This window comes from Neopsephotus bourkii, unplaced genomic scaffold (assembly GCF_033783945.1).
Source record: "Neopsephotus bourkii isolate Nb327-2 ecotype Australia unplaced genomic scaffold, CSIRO-AGI_Nbou_v1 NB_233, whole genome shotgun sequence".
NCBI lineage: Eukaryota > Metazoa > Chordata > Aves > Psittaciformes > Psittacidae > Neopsephotus > Neopsephotus bourkii.
In genome coordinates, this window is record NW_026900743.1 from 1745068 (window position 1) to 1762162 (window position 17095).

Here is a 17095-nt window from a genome sequence, read left to right on the forward strand (position 1 = left end):
TGAGACCTCAATTCACTGAATAAGTGAAAATGTCTTTCTTTCAAAAGCAACATATACCATAGCCCTCCAATATGTGTCACTTATGCCAATATTTACAGCAGAAGCTATAAATCCTCAACTAGAAAGCTGGCCTTTACTGCATTTTTACTGCAAGTATACCCAAACACTCCTCTCCCCTTTCCTTATGCAACAGATATACTGTTGGCAAATATTCACTTTAAAGATGAAAGAAACCTCATTGCATTAACCTCATTTAAAAGTAAATTAAAATATTTGATGAACACAGTTGCATAATTAACACATACTTCAGTAAGATCATTCTCAAATGACTGAGATAGTTTGTCAGACGTGATTTCAAATGTTTCTCACATATCTTGAATACTTTTTAGTTTGCAAGCGATCATTGTCATTTTAATCAGAGCTGATGTTGGCAGCCTTATTTTTTTAACCTATACTTCTAAGTAAAGATATTCTGTGTCTTCTGAAAGCAACCAGTACAAAACTATCACAAGTTGTGCAAAGAATCAAAACAGTTAAAAGATTTCAATTCTATATATCTATTTCTAGTTGCTTCCATTGATTTGTTTTAGATATAAATAACAGAAGGTTGGGGTTTTTTTTAAACATACAGTAACTTTCAGAATATTTTATTGTCAAATCCAGGTGATGATTTTATCCTTTACAGCTTTCCTTTGTTTCGAAGTGTTAAATAGTTAAATAAATACACAGAGTATTTTCTGAATTTGAGCAGTGTGAAACTACTGTTCACCAAATGTATCTTCCTTAAAATTCCTAGAATGTTATTAACTTGAATTACAAGTATGTTTATTAAATATCTCTCTCCATTTGATTGATCAGTTCAGTGATACTGTATGAAAGGTACACTGTGTTAGACAAAATATATTTTCTGAAGATCGTATCGCTGTGTATCAGAGGTGTTGACACGGAATGCCCTGCAGCAGTAAATGAAAAATTGATTACATTTCACCTTACCTGGTATCTCTGGGTGAGTCTCAGAAATCCAATGCACCCTATCTCAGAGCCCCATCTTACAAAGAACTTTGACTGCATTAATATCAAACTCTGTATCTTCCCCAGAAATCAGTTTTTAACAAGCCCTCCTAGGTGCTATACAAAAACATATATTCATACAATCAAGAAACTTCTGAAGGAAAATGGACAAAACAAAAAGTTAAAAGAAACAACTCCCTCCAAGCAATAAGTGATATTTATTGTCTGACAGAACAAAGTAAAGGTTTTATAGCTCTATGAATTTTCTTGAGATTCTGAAATGCTGCCTTTACTTTCAATATAACTTCTAAGTATTTTTTTCTGGAGAAAGCTTTCCTATAATTACATTTTCTTTTTTACACTTTTTTAATTTATTTTTTTTTTACCATTTCTTTCTTACAATTACACAATTATGCCGTTTAGCATTTGTTAAACTTCTGCCTCTGTAATTAATTCTGGAAGAAACAAATGCAAGTTTTTAAAAATATAAGGCATGGGGGGGGTTGGACCTAGATGACCTTTAAGGTCCCTTCTAACCCAAACCATTCTATTCTATGATGGAATTAACAAAAAATAAACTACTCACTGCAAATGACTTGTTCCACCAAATCTACTACCCATCTAAGGGTATTTTTCAGGAAAAGCTTCTCTGAAGCACATCATCAGATGCCTTTCTGTGTGCATGTCAACATATCTTTTAGAGTGACTAAGGATGATAATCTCCAGAAGTTTATATCCATCACCCCTCAAATCAAAGAAAGATGATGTTCACGAACTTTGAAAAGCTTATACTCTTTGGTTTTGGTTGTTTTTGTTAAATTTCAGGTGCTTGTGTTTGTAAACCTTGTCCATGTTTTTTTCCAGTTCTTATCAGAAGAACTTCACAAGGCTGTGAAACAGGCAGCTGTCTACTATGAGCAAGAACATGGCTATGCATTAAAGATTACTGAACCAGAATTTAACAAATGGCTTTGAACCACTAGGAGTATGAACTAAACTACTCATTGAAAAGGAAAGGTTTATTATCCCATTGCTAATTGGCTATAAAATATGGACTCTAGAACAAAGTAATTAACAGATGTGATGGATAATTTATAATGAAGTACTTTAATGGACTTCACACTTTTGTCTAATGACAAAGTAGGTTAAGTAGGTGGATATAAGGTTTTACCCCCACAAACTGTACCTGCAATTTGCAAGAACAGAATGACTATTGAGTTGAAGGGTGCAGATGTAAAGAACATCTTAGAAAGTGTTTACATGAGCTCTTTTGTCCTTAGGACTGACAGAGTTATGCTCCTGCTCTCATGACATGACTATGTCACGCTATGTTTCCAGGAAAAAACCTGCGATGTCAGAATGGTTTATGTTCTTTAACACAGCTTTGTTTGGTTTTGTTTGGCTGGGTTTGTTGTGTTGTTTTTTTTCTTTTTTTGTGGGTTTTTTTGTTTGTTTGTTTGTTTTCCAAGAAAATATAAAGTTCTTGGATCTCATCTTCCAAGACAAAGAAATGTACAAATATTTCCATTTTGCATGTAGCAGAATATAATGTATGTATTTCTTGAGACTACTGATATTCCTGCCTAGCCATGGAAAGACAGACTGAACTCTGTAAGACTTTTTTTCCTTTTTCTTTTGTTTTTTTAAGGATTACCCTTCAGAGCTCCAAAACCTGTGAACAACTGCTAATGCTTAACTATCTTTTTCATCAGCAACTGTGTCTCTGGTGAACTAGCTACAGGTTTTTGGGTTGTTGAATGTCTGCTTCATGACTGATGTCCCGTTGACAGGGTGGACACAGTGGCAGCATAATGAAGTGGCCTATGTATTTCTGATGTAGGGCAATAGGTAGCATATTTCTAGATAACATACAATAGGACAAATATGGCTTCTTGTATATATTAGAAATAATCTTAGAGAAGATACAAGCTATGAAACAAAAAAGTAACCTAATAACAATTTGAGAACCTAAACCTCGATTAAAATCTAGATTAAAACCTCCTATGGGAAATATATTTATTTTAAAATAAATGTTTGACAAAGTCTCAATGACATTTTAACACTCTTCTGTTTTTTATTCTAAATTTGCATTGCTCCAGGTTACAACATTGAAAGAGGAAAAAAAAAGATTTAAAAACTAATTCTAATGCAAGTGGATACAGAAAGTTCTAACTGAAATCTCAGATCCAATAGACTCTGTTATAACACATAAGATTTTATATTGCACACATAAGCAATTAAATACAAAATTCCTCGATTCACACTGATACTCCTAGCAGCTGTTGTAAAAGTATTTGCTGATACGCCGATATTCCTCTCTAATCCCCTGCCTAAGCCTTGTAGCCATGGAGGGCTTTGTAGAGTCAGCACAAATCAATGCATCTCATTTAATTAATGCTAAAGGGGGAACTAATCTCACACTAATAAGGCAGCAGACAAACTATCCTGGACTGACTGACTGTGCCTAAGGTCTTAACAGTAAACTGACATGAATTAAGAAGGGTAATACGACCTATATAAAGATGCTGCATCTGTCTGCCATGCTACTATGTTTGCCTTCACTACACACAAACACAACCATCACTCAGGTTATGTGGGTCATGATTCATAATTAATATATGATGGAGGAAAAGTAAATACTGAGGTTTATATAGGGTAGTCCATAAGCATGACAGCGGCCTGCTTTTGTTCTTTTTTTGGTTATGAAAATTCCAAAGCACAGTTTAAAGGGACCATGATGATTCTTCCTTTCCTTTTTTTTCACAAACACACTAAAACAGATTGTTGGTTGATACATGTCATTATCCACAGAGCTGTAGAGAGGCTAGTGATGACAGGGATAAAGCTATGAAAAACAACTGCTGGCTTTTCTAATGGAAAAAAAACCTCTCACACTTAACTATCAAGCAAACTAGACACTTATGTATTTCTCCAGCAAAATTACCTGTGTTGTACTGAAACAAAGCAGGCACCAGAGAAAGAGCAATTTATGTGCCTTCCATTAAGGAAAACAGGTAAACAACAGTTTAGTTGCCACTTTTAGCTGATATAACCATATCTGCTGCCAGCTGCCAGCTGTTAGCTTCTGCCCACACTCAGCAGAACTGGTATGGTGGAAAAATATCAGCGGCAAAATTTTTCCAATGGCAGCTGAATGCTGCTATCTCTTTTATTGACAAATTCAGCTCAAATTGGAAATACAACATTTTCAAAAGAAACATCAAAATATTAGGCATCTATAATACTAAAAAAACCCACTGAAAACAACCCACATATAAAAAGAAAATACCAAAAAAAAACCCACCTTGTCCTCTTGCAGCTGAAACTTACATCTATTTGCAGATGTTGGGACATCTTTTGATGCATTACTTCATTACACTACATTACATTAGTAAGCTAAGGACAGTCTTCAGAAAGACTGCCTTCCGCTTCTCCAGCATTCTCTCCTAGCAGTAACAGCAGATTTATTTAGCCATATTTTGCCTTTCCTTTTTTCTTATGTTCACACCTGCCTTTTTGAGAAACTTGTGTGTACTTGGGACTTTAAAACTGCACCCAAAATTTTAAAGATGATTGCAGGAGTCCTCTTATGGTCCTACTAATTTAGGGCCTTCCTTATGTCACACCCTTCCTTTAGCTCCTAGGTGTCTGTGAAACTGTTAGTTGACTGTTCTCAAATGTTTTGAAAATGAGATGTGCCAAGTAATAAAAAAAAAGCTCTGAAGTATTTACTCTTCCGTTCCTGTTTGCATTTCTTTCCTGAGTAAGTCAACTGAATTGTGATTTTCAGCACACAACGTTTCATATAACAAACAGCTTATGATTTTTTTTGCCACTGCACAGCAGGTCAGTCTTCTGATTCTTTACACTGAAAACAGAGCAACTTGCAATACTGACCTGTTTGTGAGATCATAAATTTACTTAGAAGTATTTACAAAAAACTTTTGACAGTCTCACAATATGAGTTTCTGGTTGTGTTTTAGTATACCACACAAAATATCCCATGATATATTAATAACATTAGTGTGGGTGTAGTTTGCCACTCTTGCTAGATTTAGAGGATGCTTTTCACAGGCGAAGAAGTACCATCATCCCCATTTTCCACCTCATGATTTCAAAGTGTCAGGAGATGACAAAAGTTCAAGTAAAAGTTGGACACTGCAGAGTAAACATCTCCCCTTCAATAACAGTCTTGATTTCTCTCCTAGCCCTCTGGCTCTCCTAGCCAATTTGCCAAATCATAAAAACTGTGATTACGTACTATTCTGCTTGGAAAGAAATAACAGGCTCGCAGTATATAACAGTAAAACAGATTTCTGAATAAAGCAGATAACAGAGTGGGTAAATCTGATTCGCCTTTGGATCAGTTACGACATTAGTGAAAAATTCAGTGTTGTAGCTTCCATAAGGAAATAAGCAATTCTGTTAGAATTTACAAAAATAACACAAGCAGGCTTGAATTAGGAGTCTTGTCAAGTTTAGCTTGAAAAACTAAAAGCAGATTGATGGGAAGCTACAAGGCACTTTATTTCCTAGCAGGTGGGGTAACTATTGTGATACCACAGAAGTCCCTTGTTGATTTAGCATAATACAGCTTTTTATGTTTTCTCTTAAAGAAAAAAATCAAGCAGCACACTGAAATCTAGAAATGATGCCAAACTGAAGAACTGTCATAGAACAAGGGCATGAAAATAACAGGAAAGACATCATAAATACCAGAAAGATATGAAATAAGATCTACCTGGAAAAACAGCAGTTTGCATATGTTGAGAAAAATAAAACAAGTCAGAAGAACATAATCCACGAATACAAAGTACATATTCAGAAAAAGGCAGTAAACATATACTGAAATTATATAGAAATGTCTGTATCATTTGTTCTAGCCCCTTGTACCTTTTAGCTTGTGAAAGTATGCTAAACCTGGAAAAATGCTGAAAGCATTCCTTAGAAATAATCTTTACTGTATTCATGTACCACACCCATCAATAATAGCTTGCTGTTCTGGAAGAGCTACTGGAAAGGAAACCATCATTTTAGTGATGTATTTCTTAGCATCAGTTTAATTTCTTAGTATCAAAGTCAGGTTAGATACCTCATTCCCTGAACAGCTGAAATTCTTGTCAAACAATTTTAGGAAGTACAAGGAATGTAGGATTAATTCAACATCAGTTCCAAGCTTCATCTGCCCATGCACTGCACCATGGACCAAGATAAAGGTACTCACTTCCTCAAATGGAACTGATAAGAAAACACTTACAGATGCCTTGTACTTCTCTATCAAAACAGGTAGGGATACCCGGGGGGGGTGGGGGGGGTGAGGGGGGGGGGGCGGCACAACACATCAAAGAACCAGCCACCCTAATAAACGTCATTCAGAACTCCAAAAACTGACTCACAAACAGTTCCAGTTTACAAAAAGAGCTGAAAGAGTCTTCAAATCTTCTGTGAGAAAAATGGGATGGAACTATCAAATAAAACAAAAAAAAAATCCAATGCTATATTGTTGTTGAGAAGGTGGAGCCTGCTGGTGTTAGTAGCCTGCAAATGGTAACCCTGGCTACAGCAGGTTTAGGAACAATATACTATTAGTAGCTTTTCCGCTCTGTTATTATTCATTTTGGTCACTGTGAGTATAGGTGACACTCACTAATAAAATCCATTAGGTAAGAAATTGCTACCATGAAGAGACATAACAAGGTAAACACAGATCATTGAAAACATCCTTTTTTCCTCATTTTTTTCCTCTTTTGTATCTCTGATTCTTGTACTGCAAGGGCTTGAAAGCAGCTGCGTCCATGCTCATTCCACACAAAGAGAGTTCTCATCTCTTTGTCAAGGTACATCGAGGCAACATGTTACCTACCACATACAACAGCTACAGGTTGTTCTTGGACAGATAACTTCTTCCCTCATGTGTCTTCCCTTGGCTGCTGGCATAACCTGACAGTCCCCATTCCTCACGCCAACAAAAACTGACAGGCAGTAGGCCACCATTCATGATAGTTTTCTATGCATGTAATTTTTAAATAATTTTCCACTTCTCAAAGTTCACTCGGCTCTGGACTTTATGCTGAACAATTCATGTGGTTCCACAACTCTTTCTTCTGTATTTCCTAACAGCTATCTGAGGAGCCATCTAACCTCTCCAGGACAACTACCCATCCCAGACAGATCTGTGCTCACACAACTGCAGGTCATTAGAGGTAGCTGCGTCTTTTGGTACTCCAAAGATGACAAATGGTCCTCATCAGTCTAAGCAAGTGTAGCGTGTTCACTTTAGACTACACGAAAGAACAAAATGAAATCTTTGAGGACCTCAACGCAGAGCAGAAAGCTGAGAGCAGAATTAAACATTCTCAGAGCAGAGAAAGATATCTCCTGTCCCGTGACAGTTTAGGATTTAGACTTTTTTCATTCAGATATACGTATATAAACTTAGTCTTTCAGTAGGAGCTAACTACAGCAAAAATATGATGTTGAATAAAAACAAACAGGAGAAAATTCTTCACAAAATTATTTTACAGCTCTGCTTTGGGATATTAAGCTGAATGCACACTTTTCACTGAATCACAAAGATATGCTATAGCTCAGCTAGATAAATTCAGTCTCTATCATATCATTTATTGTTCCTAAACAGGAATTAATAGCACTAATTAAAATCCCCTTAAATCATTCAATTTATTTGATTAGCTATTTTAACTTTATCCAAGTAAATAAATGAAATCCCTGTTATCTTAATTTTGCATTAGAAAGTATAATACATATACAAATTAAACTTACATTGACCTTTTAATGGCACTAAGACTAACATCCAGCTCTTCATACCAATAGCTCAGATACAATTTTGCACTGCAAGCATGAAAGCAAATGAACACAAAAACTCCAGTGATGTAAATTAGCATGCTTCTGACTCACTGAAAATCAGAAAGTGTCAGTTTTGATCCTAACACTATAGATGCATCCACTTTAGGAAGGAATACTGTTTGCCCCAGGAGCAATGTGAGTACAAAGAATATAAAGTCTTTAAACATCCTAGTTTTACACATGATAGAGTTACACAGAGAAAGTGTTGTATGCTGTTGACCTCAGGTCAAGGCATGCCTGTTAAGGTGCTGGAGGAAATGGTAGAGATAAGGCTATTTAAGGAGATTAAAGCTATCTAAACAATCTGTGGAAATAGTTTAAGCCTTTCCAAAATAGTCCTGTGCTCTCCCTGTTTATTTTTTTTTGAGGATTTGACCCTTCTAAATTCCTTTATTGTCAAATTTGCAGAGACTATTATCAGAAAAAACAACAAGATTTTACTTTTATCGAAGTGCCTAGTAAAATCATGGTAAATTACTACTACATATTGTACTGTAGTTAAACAGTAAAAATTAAGTTTACTGTTTTGTGACTCAGCAAAAACGTGCTGGGTTTGAAAGCATCTTGGGATAAAATGCAGCCAAAGCAATAAACATTAATCTGCTAATTCTACCTGTACATACATAAAGTTATATGAAATAAATCATATATGTATACAGATGATATGTAAACAGATGAAAAACAAGAGGTTTCTAAATACCGTGACTGTTGCATCGTGATGTTTCCACAAGTCGATTGTTTTGGTCATAGCATGCCATGGCCTGGTACCGATAGCCTTGTCCACATTCCTTAACATCTCCTTGCACCTTCATTCCCAGCAATACTTCCATCTTACCCTCTGGTAAAATACAGTCTGACCAGTTTCCCACAGGCTGAGCACTGTACTTGTCACACGGACAAAACTGATTCTCAATCAGAGGATACAACTGAGAATTTTTGCATTTCTCTCTTTTCTTACTTTTTCCTAGAAAGAGAAATAATTATTTTAGAAAGTTTGTAACAGTATACATCTCCTTAAAAAAATCATTTAGGCACCTGTAACAAATGCTTGCAATTAAATACATATGCCTAAAACTAGTTACATTAATCTTAATTCATTTAGGTTAATGACATGAATTTCTGAAATAACTGATATCTACATTTGCACAAAGGCAACATAAATAAAGCCATATATTTATATCTAATTTCAAGAAAAGTGCTTGGGGCATGCAGTTTGAAAAAGTTAGCAATTAAACAAATATACCATTTTTCTCCTGTTTCAACAGCAGAGCACAGTCCAATAAAAAAAAGTCTCTGGATAAAGCTTCCTCAAAATGAAGGAAATTACAGAAGGAAATACCATGCATCTTTACTACAGTAGTGCCTTCTTTCAAAATGTTAAAATCCTTTAATTTTATCACGTTACAGTACATTTGTTAATAATTATCGTTCTTCCCCTCTAATAGAATAAGCTCCTTCTGTGAATTTGTTTCTTTTCAAATCTCTCCTCTTTTACATTCCCCAACTGGAGCATAGACATCCACTCACCTTCCACTTTGCATTAAATCAGTTTTTAATCTTCTTTGGTAAAATTTGGTTGGCTTTCTTTTCCATTCTAGACAGCTCATGTATATTAATGTACAAGTCTTTGCAAAAGTAGTTTTTGAAAATCCTTGTTATTTAGAAATTACTAGAAGTTATTATTCTATTTTCCTTTTTACTCAAAACAAGACACTGGACACAACCTTGCAGAACCCTTAGTGCTGCCTTCCTTTAAAATATAAAAAAGTACCTGAAGAAAAGTTTATCTTTCGACAAAACAACTTCATACTAAAAATACACTTCTCCTCCTATTCATTTTACCAGAAATAATTATGAATTCACTCCAACTCAGCTTTATCACATTGCTACAGAGAATACACCACAGAGCACAGCACCGTCTTAGCATGTTTGAAGGGATTACTTCAAGCAGGGTCAGGGAAGTATTTTGAAGTGTTAAAAGTGTGGTACGAGAATCTTTTCATTCTTGTTTCATTGTTTTGGTTGGGTTTTTTTTTTTGTGTGTGTGTGTGTTTGGTTCTTTGTTTATATTTCGTAACAATAAAAATTGTTTGTCAGGGTTTTTTTGCCCTTGTGGAAGCAAACCTGGCATAAAGTTCACTGGAATTATGAGACTGTCACAGTGCGCCTTCTTGAGGATCATGAATTATTCATTATCCACAGGTTTTCTGATTTACAGGCGGATGAAGCAGGGGATACTGTTTGGATCATATCACATTCTTTCTGAGACTGCTAATGGGCACCCCCCTTAGCTAGCTTTCCTCCACAGAAATACAGACTAATTGGCAAACCGTGCTCTAACAGAGGCCAAATCTCACTCTTGAGATTTTAGTTACAATTTAGAAGCAAAGCATACTTCTTTCTCTTCATTTCATGCAGAAGAAATTTAAAAAGAAAAAAAAAACGAAACAAAACAAAACCAAAACCAGACTAATAAGAAGTTGAAGAAAAAAAAAGTTTCAAAGTGTCCATCTCATGGATCAAAGAAAAGTTTGTGGAAAAGGGTTGGACATAATTGGAAAAAATTTTTATCCTGTTAACTAAAGCATCAGTTTCAAAGTAAGAGCCAAGTGCCCAATACCTACATTATGTTGGAGACCCCAAGGTCTTCGGCTTTTTACACCATTAAGTCAATCAGTCAGTGTCTATGAGTTACGTGCTTTTCAACATTCAGTAAATTGTCCAATATTTGCCTGAAAACTACCAGTAAAATAAAGTTTAAGCAAAAAAGAAAAAAAAAAAAAGAGAGAAAACTTTTGAAAAAATATTTTCATATTTAAAGCTGTAACTCACAGGAATTGCTTGAGAGTTTAATCTCAAAGGTCTGTCGCTTATATTTGTTACATGGTTAGCACAAATTGATAATCTCAATGGTATAACTCGGTACAAAGGATAAAGCATAAACTAGCAACCTTCCTGATATCTTTTGCTTGCCTGTCAGGAAAAGAAATGGCCTGATTTGCTGTTTACTATGTGTGCTCCATTTAGAAGAAACCCTGGCCTCCTATATTCTCTCATCTTCTGCCTAGCCACTTCCCAGTAATCAAGAGTCTTGAGACATATGGCAGAAGTTTGTTCTCCCGTGTTTCTTTGTTCCACTGACAGTATACAGAGCATGGCAGTGACACTGGGACTGCTTTCTGCCACTATGACAAACAGTGCTTGCTTCTTATAAGGGTGCCTCAGAACAACGCAGGTTTTAATTAAAGCAGTAGCAATAATTAATACAAGATGCATTATTTTTCTATTTACTCTTACCAACAAGAGCACGTTTTCTTGTCCTGACTCCTCCACAGTCCCCGTTACAGGAAGAAAACTTTGACCAGTTTGTAAACTGACAGTCATCTTGGCAGGGAATCTGGCACATCTGTGTTAGGGATGGTAATGGGCCAGCGTATTTAAGGCACTCACTGATGTCAGCCTGCCCTCCATCTTGTCTACGACAAGTAATTGCTGGAAGCAAAAAGGGATGGGGTTTAATTAAGCATTTTTTTCATGAATGCCTCTATTCAGTTTAGTAAGTCTGTAATATTCTCCACAAAAGCACACTCAAAGCCCAGAATAGCTATACAACATTCTAATATTTGCAATCCATTATATCTTGAATGAATACATTTGGCATTTCTGACTTTATGGTCATTCTGTTTAAATCACTACTTACCAGGAATCACCAGGAAAAGAAAAAATAAAGAAAAGTTCTACAGACAACTGTAAATATTATAAAGGTTGCACCATGTTATCCACACCTGTTATACCACTTTTCACATCATCATTTTTCCTACTGACATAGCCTATAACTCAGACATTAAGAAACCGTGAAATACCATTTTAAGTAGTGAGTAGTTTATAAAGTTTTATCAGCAGCATGTGTTTTAGAAAAAGGGATAGACACAAAACTTAGAAACTTACTTGTGTTCTGGATACCACTTAATCACTCATAACAGTATTGCTGCCTGATGCTCTTCCGTAATTTCTAGTCTTGAAAAAGGGTTGAAGGACAAAGCATGATAGCTGGGGGTGGAGTACCAGCCAATAGGGGTACAGCTTTTTATAACAGGAGAGTCAAGTCCTGAATAAAAGCTTCTTACTTATAGGAAAAAAAATGTTTCTTAAGAAAACTTTAGGTGGCACAAAAGGAAGAAGTTGGGACAGAAGAATTTATAAAGAATAGGGAAGTTTCATTAATATAGCCCCTTACAATGCTCTATTATTGTTTCCCATGGATTTTTTTTTTAACTGGTCGCTTATCTATGATTCCAACAAAAGCCTCAGCAAATCTAATTTTATTTCCCCTCCCAAAACAACATAAAACTTACTACACAGTAACAAGATTGGAAACTTCTAGCTGTCTGTTTACACAATAGAATAATATTTATGCTTCTTGGCATCTGACAGCACACAGTAGATGCAGTACCTCATAATGACTGTGAAAGCAATTTGGGTCACCAGTTGTTGCAGTAACATTGCACCTGAACACAATATAGCATTCTGCATACATATGAGGGAATATTGTGTTTTATAATACGCTTGATTCCATAATTTAAGCATAGCATTTCAATTGTATTCACAATAATTGTTCTATTGGTCTATGAATTGAAAAAAAATGCAAATTTTGCTAACCAAACTATTATGGCATAATCAGGTTCAACCGTTGGAGAAAAATGGGGTTTGAATGCAACATTTCAGAATAAAATAGAGAACTTGCAATAAGTGCTATCTCCTGGAGGAAACAGTTCAGGAAACTATTTTTTTTTAGACTGCTGTAAGGTAATTTTAAAGCTTTAGTGACCGGATTTTGTCCAACAGTTTTAAACTAAGTCTCTACCTCATGATGACTGTAGCAAGCTGAACTTGACTCAAATGGTCTACTTCAAGCCTGTGTGCCTACTAAAACATCCAAAGGTCCCAAGTGAATTGTTTTTGCCACACATCTGCAATAAAACACTGTGAAAAGAGGGGAGTTTACTTTTCCAGAGATGCTAAGCAAACAGTTTTCCTGATCCTTGACTACCCTTTGAGGCAAGGCTGACAGCACTGTTTGTAATAGGCTCAGTACTGCATTAAGTTGTGCTTATTTGGGGACTTACCCCAACATTGTCTAGTACAATTATTCTGACAAATCCTATTATTATTAGTATAGTTTACTCAAGGGAACCCTTTTTTTTTGAGATATTATTACAGTGATTCAATAAGCAAAATCAGATATCTAAAAAGTGAAAATCCATATAAAAGCTATTCTAAGAATGTGTTTACTGTACCTACTATAGAATTTCTAAAATTGCACAATTATTTTTGAAAATAACAAGTCAAACCAGTACCTTATAGCCTAGGCTAGAAGTAAACCAGTACCATAGCCTAGGCTATGATTTTGGATTCTTGTGAGATATTTTCTGCTAATAACACACTGGTTTCCCTGAGGTAAACCTGGTTGACCTTGGTATGTGCATGCATCAGTGAAAGTAACTATTATCTTCGCAGCTTTCTCAGGGAGATATAGGCCACCATTTTTAGTAATGAAAACTATACCCAGCCAAGGATTAAAAGACAGTCCACTGATTAACCCAATACCTTTTTTAATACCCTTCTTCAAAAGTTTAATATCCATTTTACATACTGCATCTCCATTTAGTCCTTTGATAGGCCATAAACACTGTCCATTGAAGAACATTCTTTCTATCTAGCTAAATTGAGTTTTTATTTAAGCCAATATTCATTCCCTGATCTATCCTGGTTATTAAAGATTACTCTGTGGATGGTTATTCACTTTGCCATAAATTTTTTTCAGATCTGCATTAGCACATCCAATTTACATCAAGCAGACCCAGGTGAGAAGCTCCCCTGAGGATTAACACTTTGGGGTTTTTTTTCCAGATTAACTGTCAGTTGTATTGTAGCAATCAAAGCAGGAATACTCTTCATTCTTGAGACCTAAATATTTTACCTTAATAACAACACAAATTAGAGGACAGCTTGGCATACTAAATCAGTTCCTGAATGTTAATTTTCACAGTGCCTGTCCATAACTATTCATGCTACTTCTAGTTGACAAGACTTGGATGATTTGTTGTATATTCCATTTTCCTGTTATTCAAATTCAAGTACCAATTTGAAAGGTCTATACTCCTTTTGACTGTTGAAGAGAGTGTATTTTTCCATTACTCCAAGCTGGGATTTTGACAACTATATGCATTCCATTAATACATTATTTTGGTCAGGTAATTGTCTTACTTGACATCTGAAAAGCTTCTACTGTTACTGGAGTTACTTTTTTCACTCACAACCTAATTCAGGCAAACTCATCCCCTGCCTCTCTGATCCTTAATTCTATTCTGCAAAAATCACTGAGATCGATGATGAACTCACTATACAGAGAAATGTCTTCAACTACTATAAAGCCATGCAGTGCCAGACTAATTATTTTGCCTATACAACCATGTTATATTTATTACAGACATTAGCAGGAAGTGTAAAGAGCATGGTACTTCTATTACTGTATTAAGCCCAAATAATTGTTACGTGAAAACATAAAACACCAGTACAGCTAAAAACCCAATCACATTTACATGGAAACCACCTACAAAATTGTTTTGGTATTTAACAATTCTTATCTCCCAGAAGAAAGGTGTGAAATAAGCTTCAGTCTAAATTTTCTAGACAGGGACTTTGATGTAATTAAAACTTTATCTGATAGCATTATTAACACCAAGCCACAGGGGACTACAAGCTAATATATTTGTTGTTGGCATAATGAAACACTAGGACTGTATTTTTACAAGTCTTTTTATGTGTGGGTTTATATAAAAACCTTGCCAGTGTTATTATCACTAGTATACTTCACTGAGATTTCACTGAGATGTGAGATTCAGTGACTCCTACATCTAAAATATAGTGTTTTATAAATGGGTTTGCTCTATATCCTTTGTTTTACAACACATGTGATACCATTTTTTCAATTGTTAAGTATTTAAGCATTTGTTATAATATTAAGAGATTCAGAGCAGCCCTGTGGAGGAGGACTTGGGGGTGTTGGTCGATGAGAAAATGAACATGAGGCGGCTTCAGTGTGCACTCACAGCCCAGAAAGCCAACCATATCCTGGGCTGCATCAAGAGCAGCGTGACCAGCAGGTTGAAGGAGGTGATCCTGCCCCTTTACTCTGCTCTCATGAGACCTCACTTGGAGTATTGTGTGCAGTTCTGGTGTCCTCAACATAAAAAGGACATGGAACTGTTGGAACAAGTCCAGAGGAGGGCCATGAGGATGATCAGGGGACTGGAGCACCTCCCATATGAAGATAGGCTGAGAAAGCTGGGACTGTTCAGCCTGGAGAAGGCTGCGTGGAGACCTCATAGCAGCCTTCCAGTATCTGAAGGGGGCCTATAGGGATGCTGGGGATGGACTCTTCATTAGGGACTGTAGTGATAGGATAAGGGGTAACGGGTTCAAACAAACAGGGGAAGTTTAGATTGGATATAAGGAGGAAATTCTTTCCTGTTAGGGTGGTGAGGAACTGGAATGGGTTGCCCAGGGAGGTTGTGAATGCTCCATCCTTGGCAGTGTTCAAAGCCAGGTTGGACAGAGCCTTGGGTGACATGGTTTAGTGTGAGGTGTCCCTGCCCATGGCAGGGGGGTTGGAACTAGATGATCTTAAGGTCCTTTCCAACCCTAACTATTCTATGATTCCATGATTTTTAACAATAAAAACATTCTGTTTAATTTACAGAAAGGCAAGAATTATTTCAGCACAGTAACGTTTTTACACCTATCAATGCTGCACAGGCTATGAATGCATCTGTGGTTTTGTGTTTGCTTGGGTTTTTTTTTCTGTGGGACACCACAGACTAGATAGACCATGATAAAATATTTCTGTTATGAAGAAGAAGCACATGCCAGTAGTTTTGTAAAAATAGAAGCCAAAGAGAATAACACTGTGTTTTGCTGAACAATGTCTAGAGATTTTGGCTCTTGTTTTGTCAATAAAAAATTATTTCTCATGCAAAATAGTGCTCTTCAGCACTTTTTTCCAAATTCACTTCAGTACAAAAACTGAAGCTGCCCGTTGTCCTTTGCAGTGACTAAAATATGAATCTGACAATAGGGCACTCTCATCTGTTTAAATAGTTTTTGTAGCTCCATGAAGGAACACCACTCCTTCAGGATTTTGTCTCCTTCCTTGTGCTTTCAATCAGGGCATGAAAGCCCCACAAGAGCAAATCCTCCCACCCCATAAGCAATGCCCAGAGGAGTAAGCTGCTGTCCATGCTTAGCCACAGTGAGCAGAAAGAGCTTTTGACTACCGGCGCTGCCTCTGAGCCTTCCCAGTGCCTAGAGAAGCCTGCAAGGCTTCCTCGTGTGCTCACAGCCATCCTGGGAAACTTTGCCCAATGCCCTGCTCTACTGTTTTTCAAATAACTCTATGTACACCCTGCAAATGAAAAACTGTGGGAACTCAGGATCAGCTTTTTAATAATGGCCAATTCCCAGTGACATCAAGCAAGCTATTCAGGTATTTTCTCTGATAACCAGGTTATTTATACTTCTGCTTAAATTTTACAAATAATCTTCCTCTTGGTATTACAGAATACACTGACAGATTTCAAAATTTTCATCCCACTCCCCCTACAAAACTCTGAGGAAGATTTATGGTGGCAAGGACTGCAGCCTGTGCATCCTTTTACAGATCTCTTTTCTGTCACTGGGGTAGCCCTTACCATGTGCATCCAGCCACATACATCATGTTGTGATTAGGCAATTAGGTTAATTAAGTTTGGGCACTCGAGCTTCTCATCTGCTACATGTCTTTTTGACCAGCACTGGGGTGTAGTCCAACAAGCCCTACTTAAATCTGCTACTGGCAAAACAAGTTTTTTAGTAAGTTTACAAGGCCTTCCTATATGATACAAAAGGGATTTGAACTTTATTTCTAAGTTCCTTCAGATGTCACTGGACATGAGGGTTACTGACATAGATTTTTAAAGATACGAGCGTAACATAACCTATACTATTCACAGTTCCAAACTTTGTACGTAACTTTGGAGTTATGTGCTAATAAATCCAGCCTTAAAAATACAAAGCAGCATCTCTTAGCACACACTATCTGTAGCAAGTTCCTCTCACAGTGAGTTTTATAGCCGACATCTCCACCGAATTCTAGTAGCCTGGTTTTATCAAACATTTACTC

The 17095-nt window shown here is 36.4% G+C and overlaps 1 protein-coding gene across 1 annotated transcript in view; it reads right to left on the minus strand.

Annotated features, from left to right (window-relative positions):
* THSD7A (thrombospondin type 1 domain containing 7A) overlaps positions 1-17095 on the minus strand; it is a 194621-nt gene that overhangs the window by 31641 nt on the left and 145885 nt on the right. Inside the window, exons 12-13 of the mRNA XM_061344712.1 lie at positions 11173-11367; positions 8576-8839 (exon numbers count right to left, since the gene is read on the minus strand). Coding sequence (XP_061200696.1) covers positions 8576-8839; positions 11173-11367 — 459 coding nt within the window. The remainder of the gene's footprint in view (positions 1-8575; positions 8840-11172; positions 11368-17095) is intronic.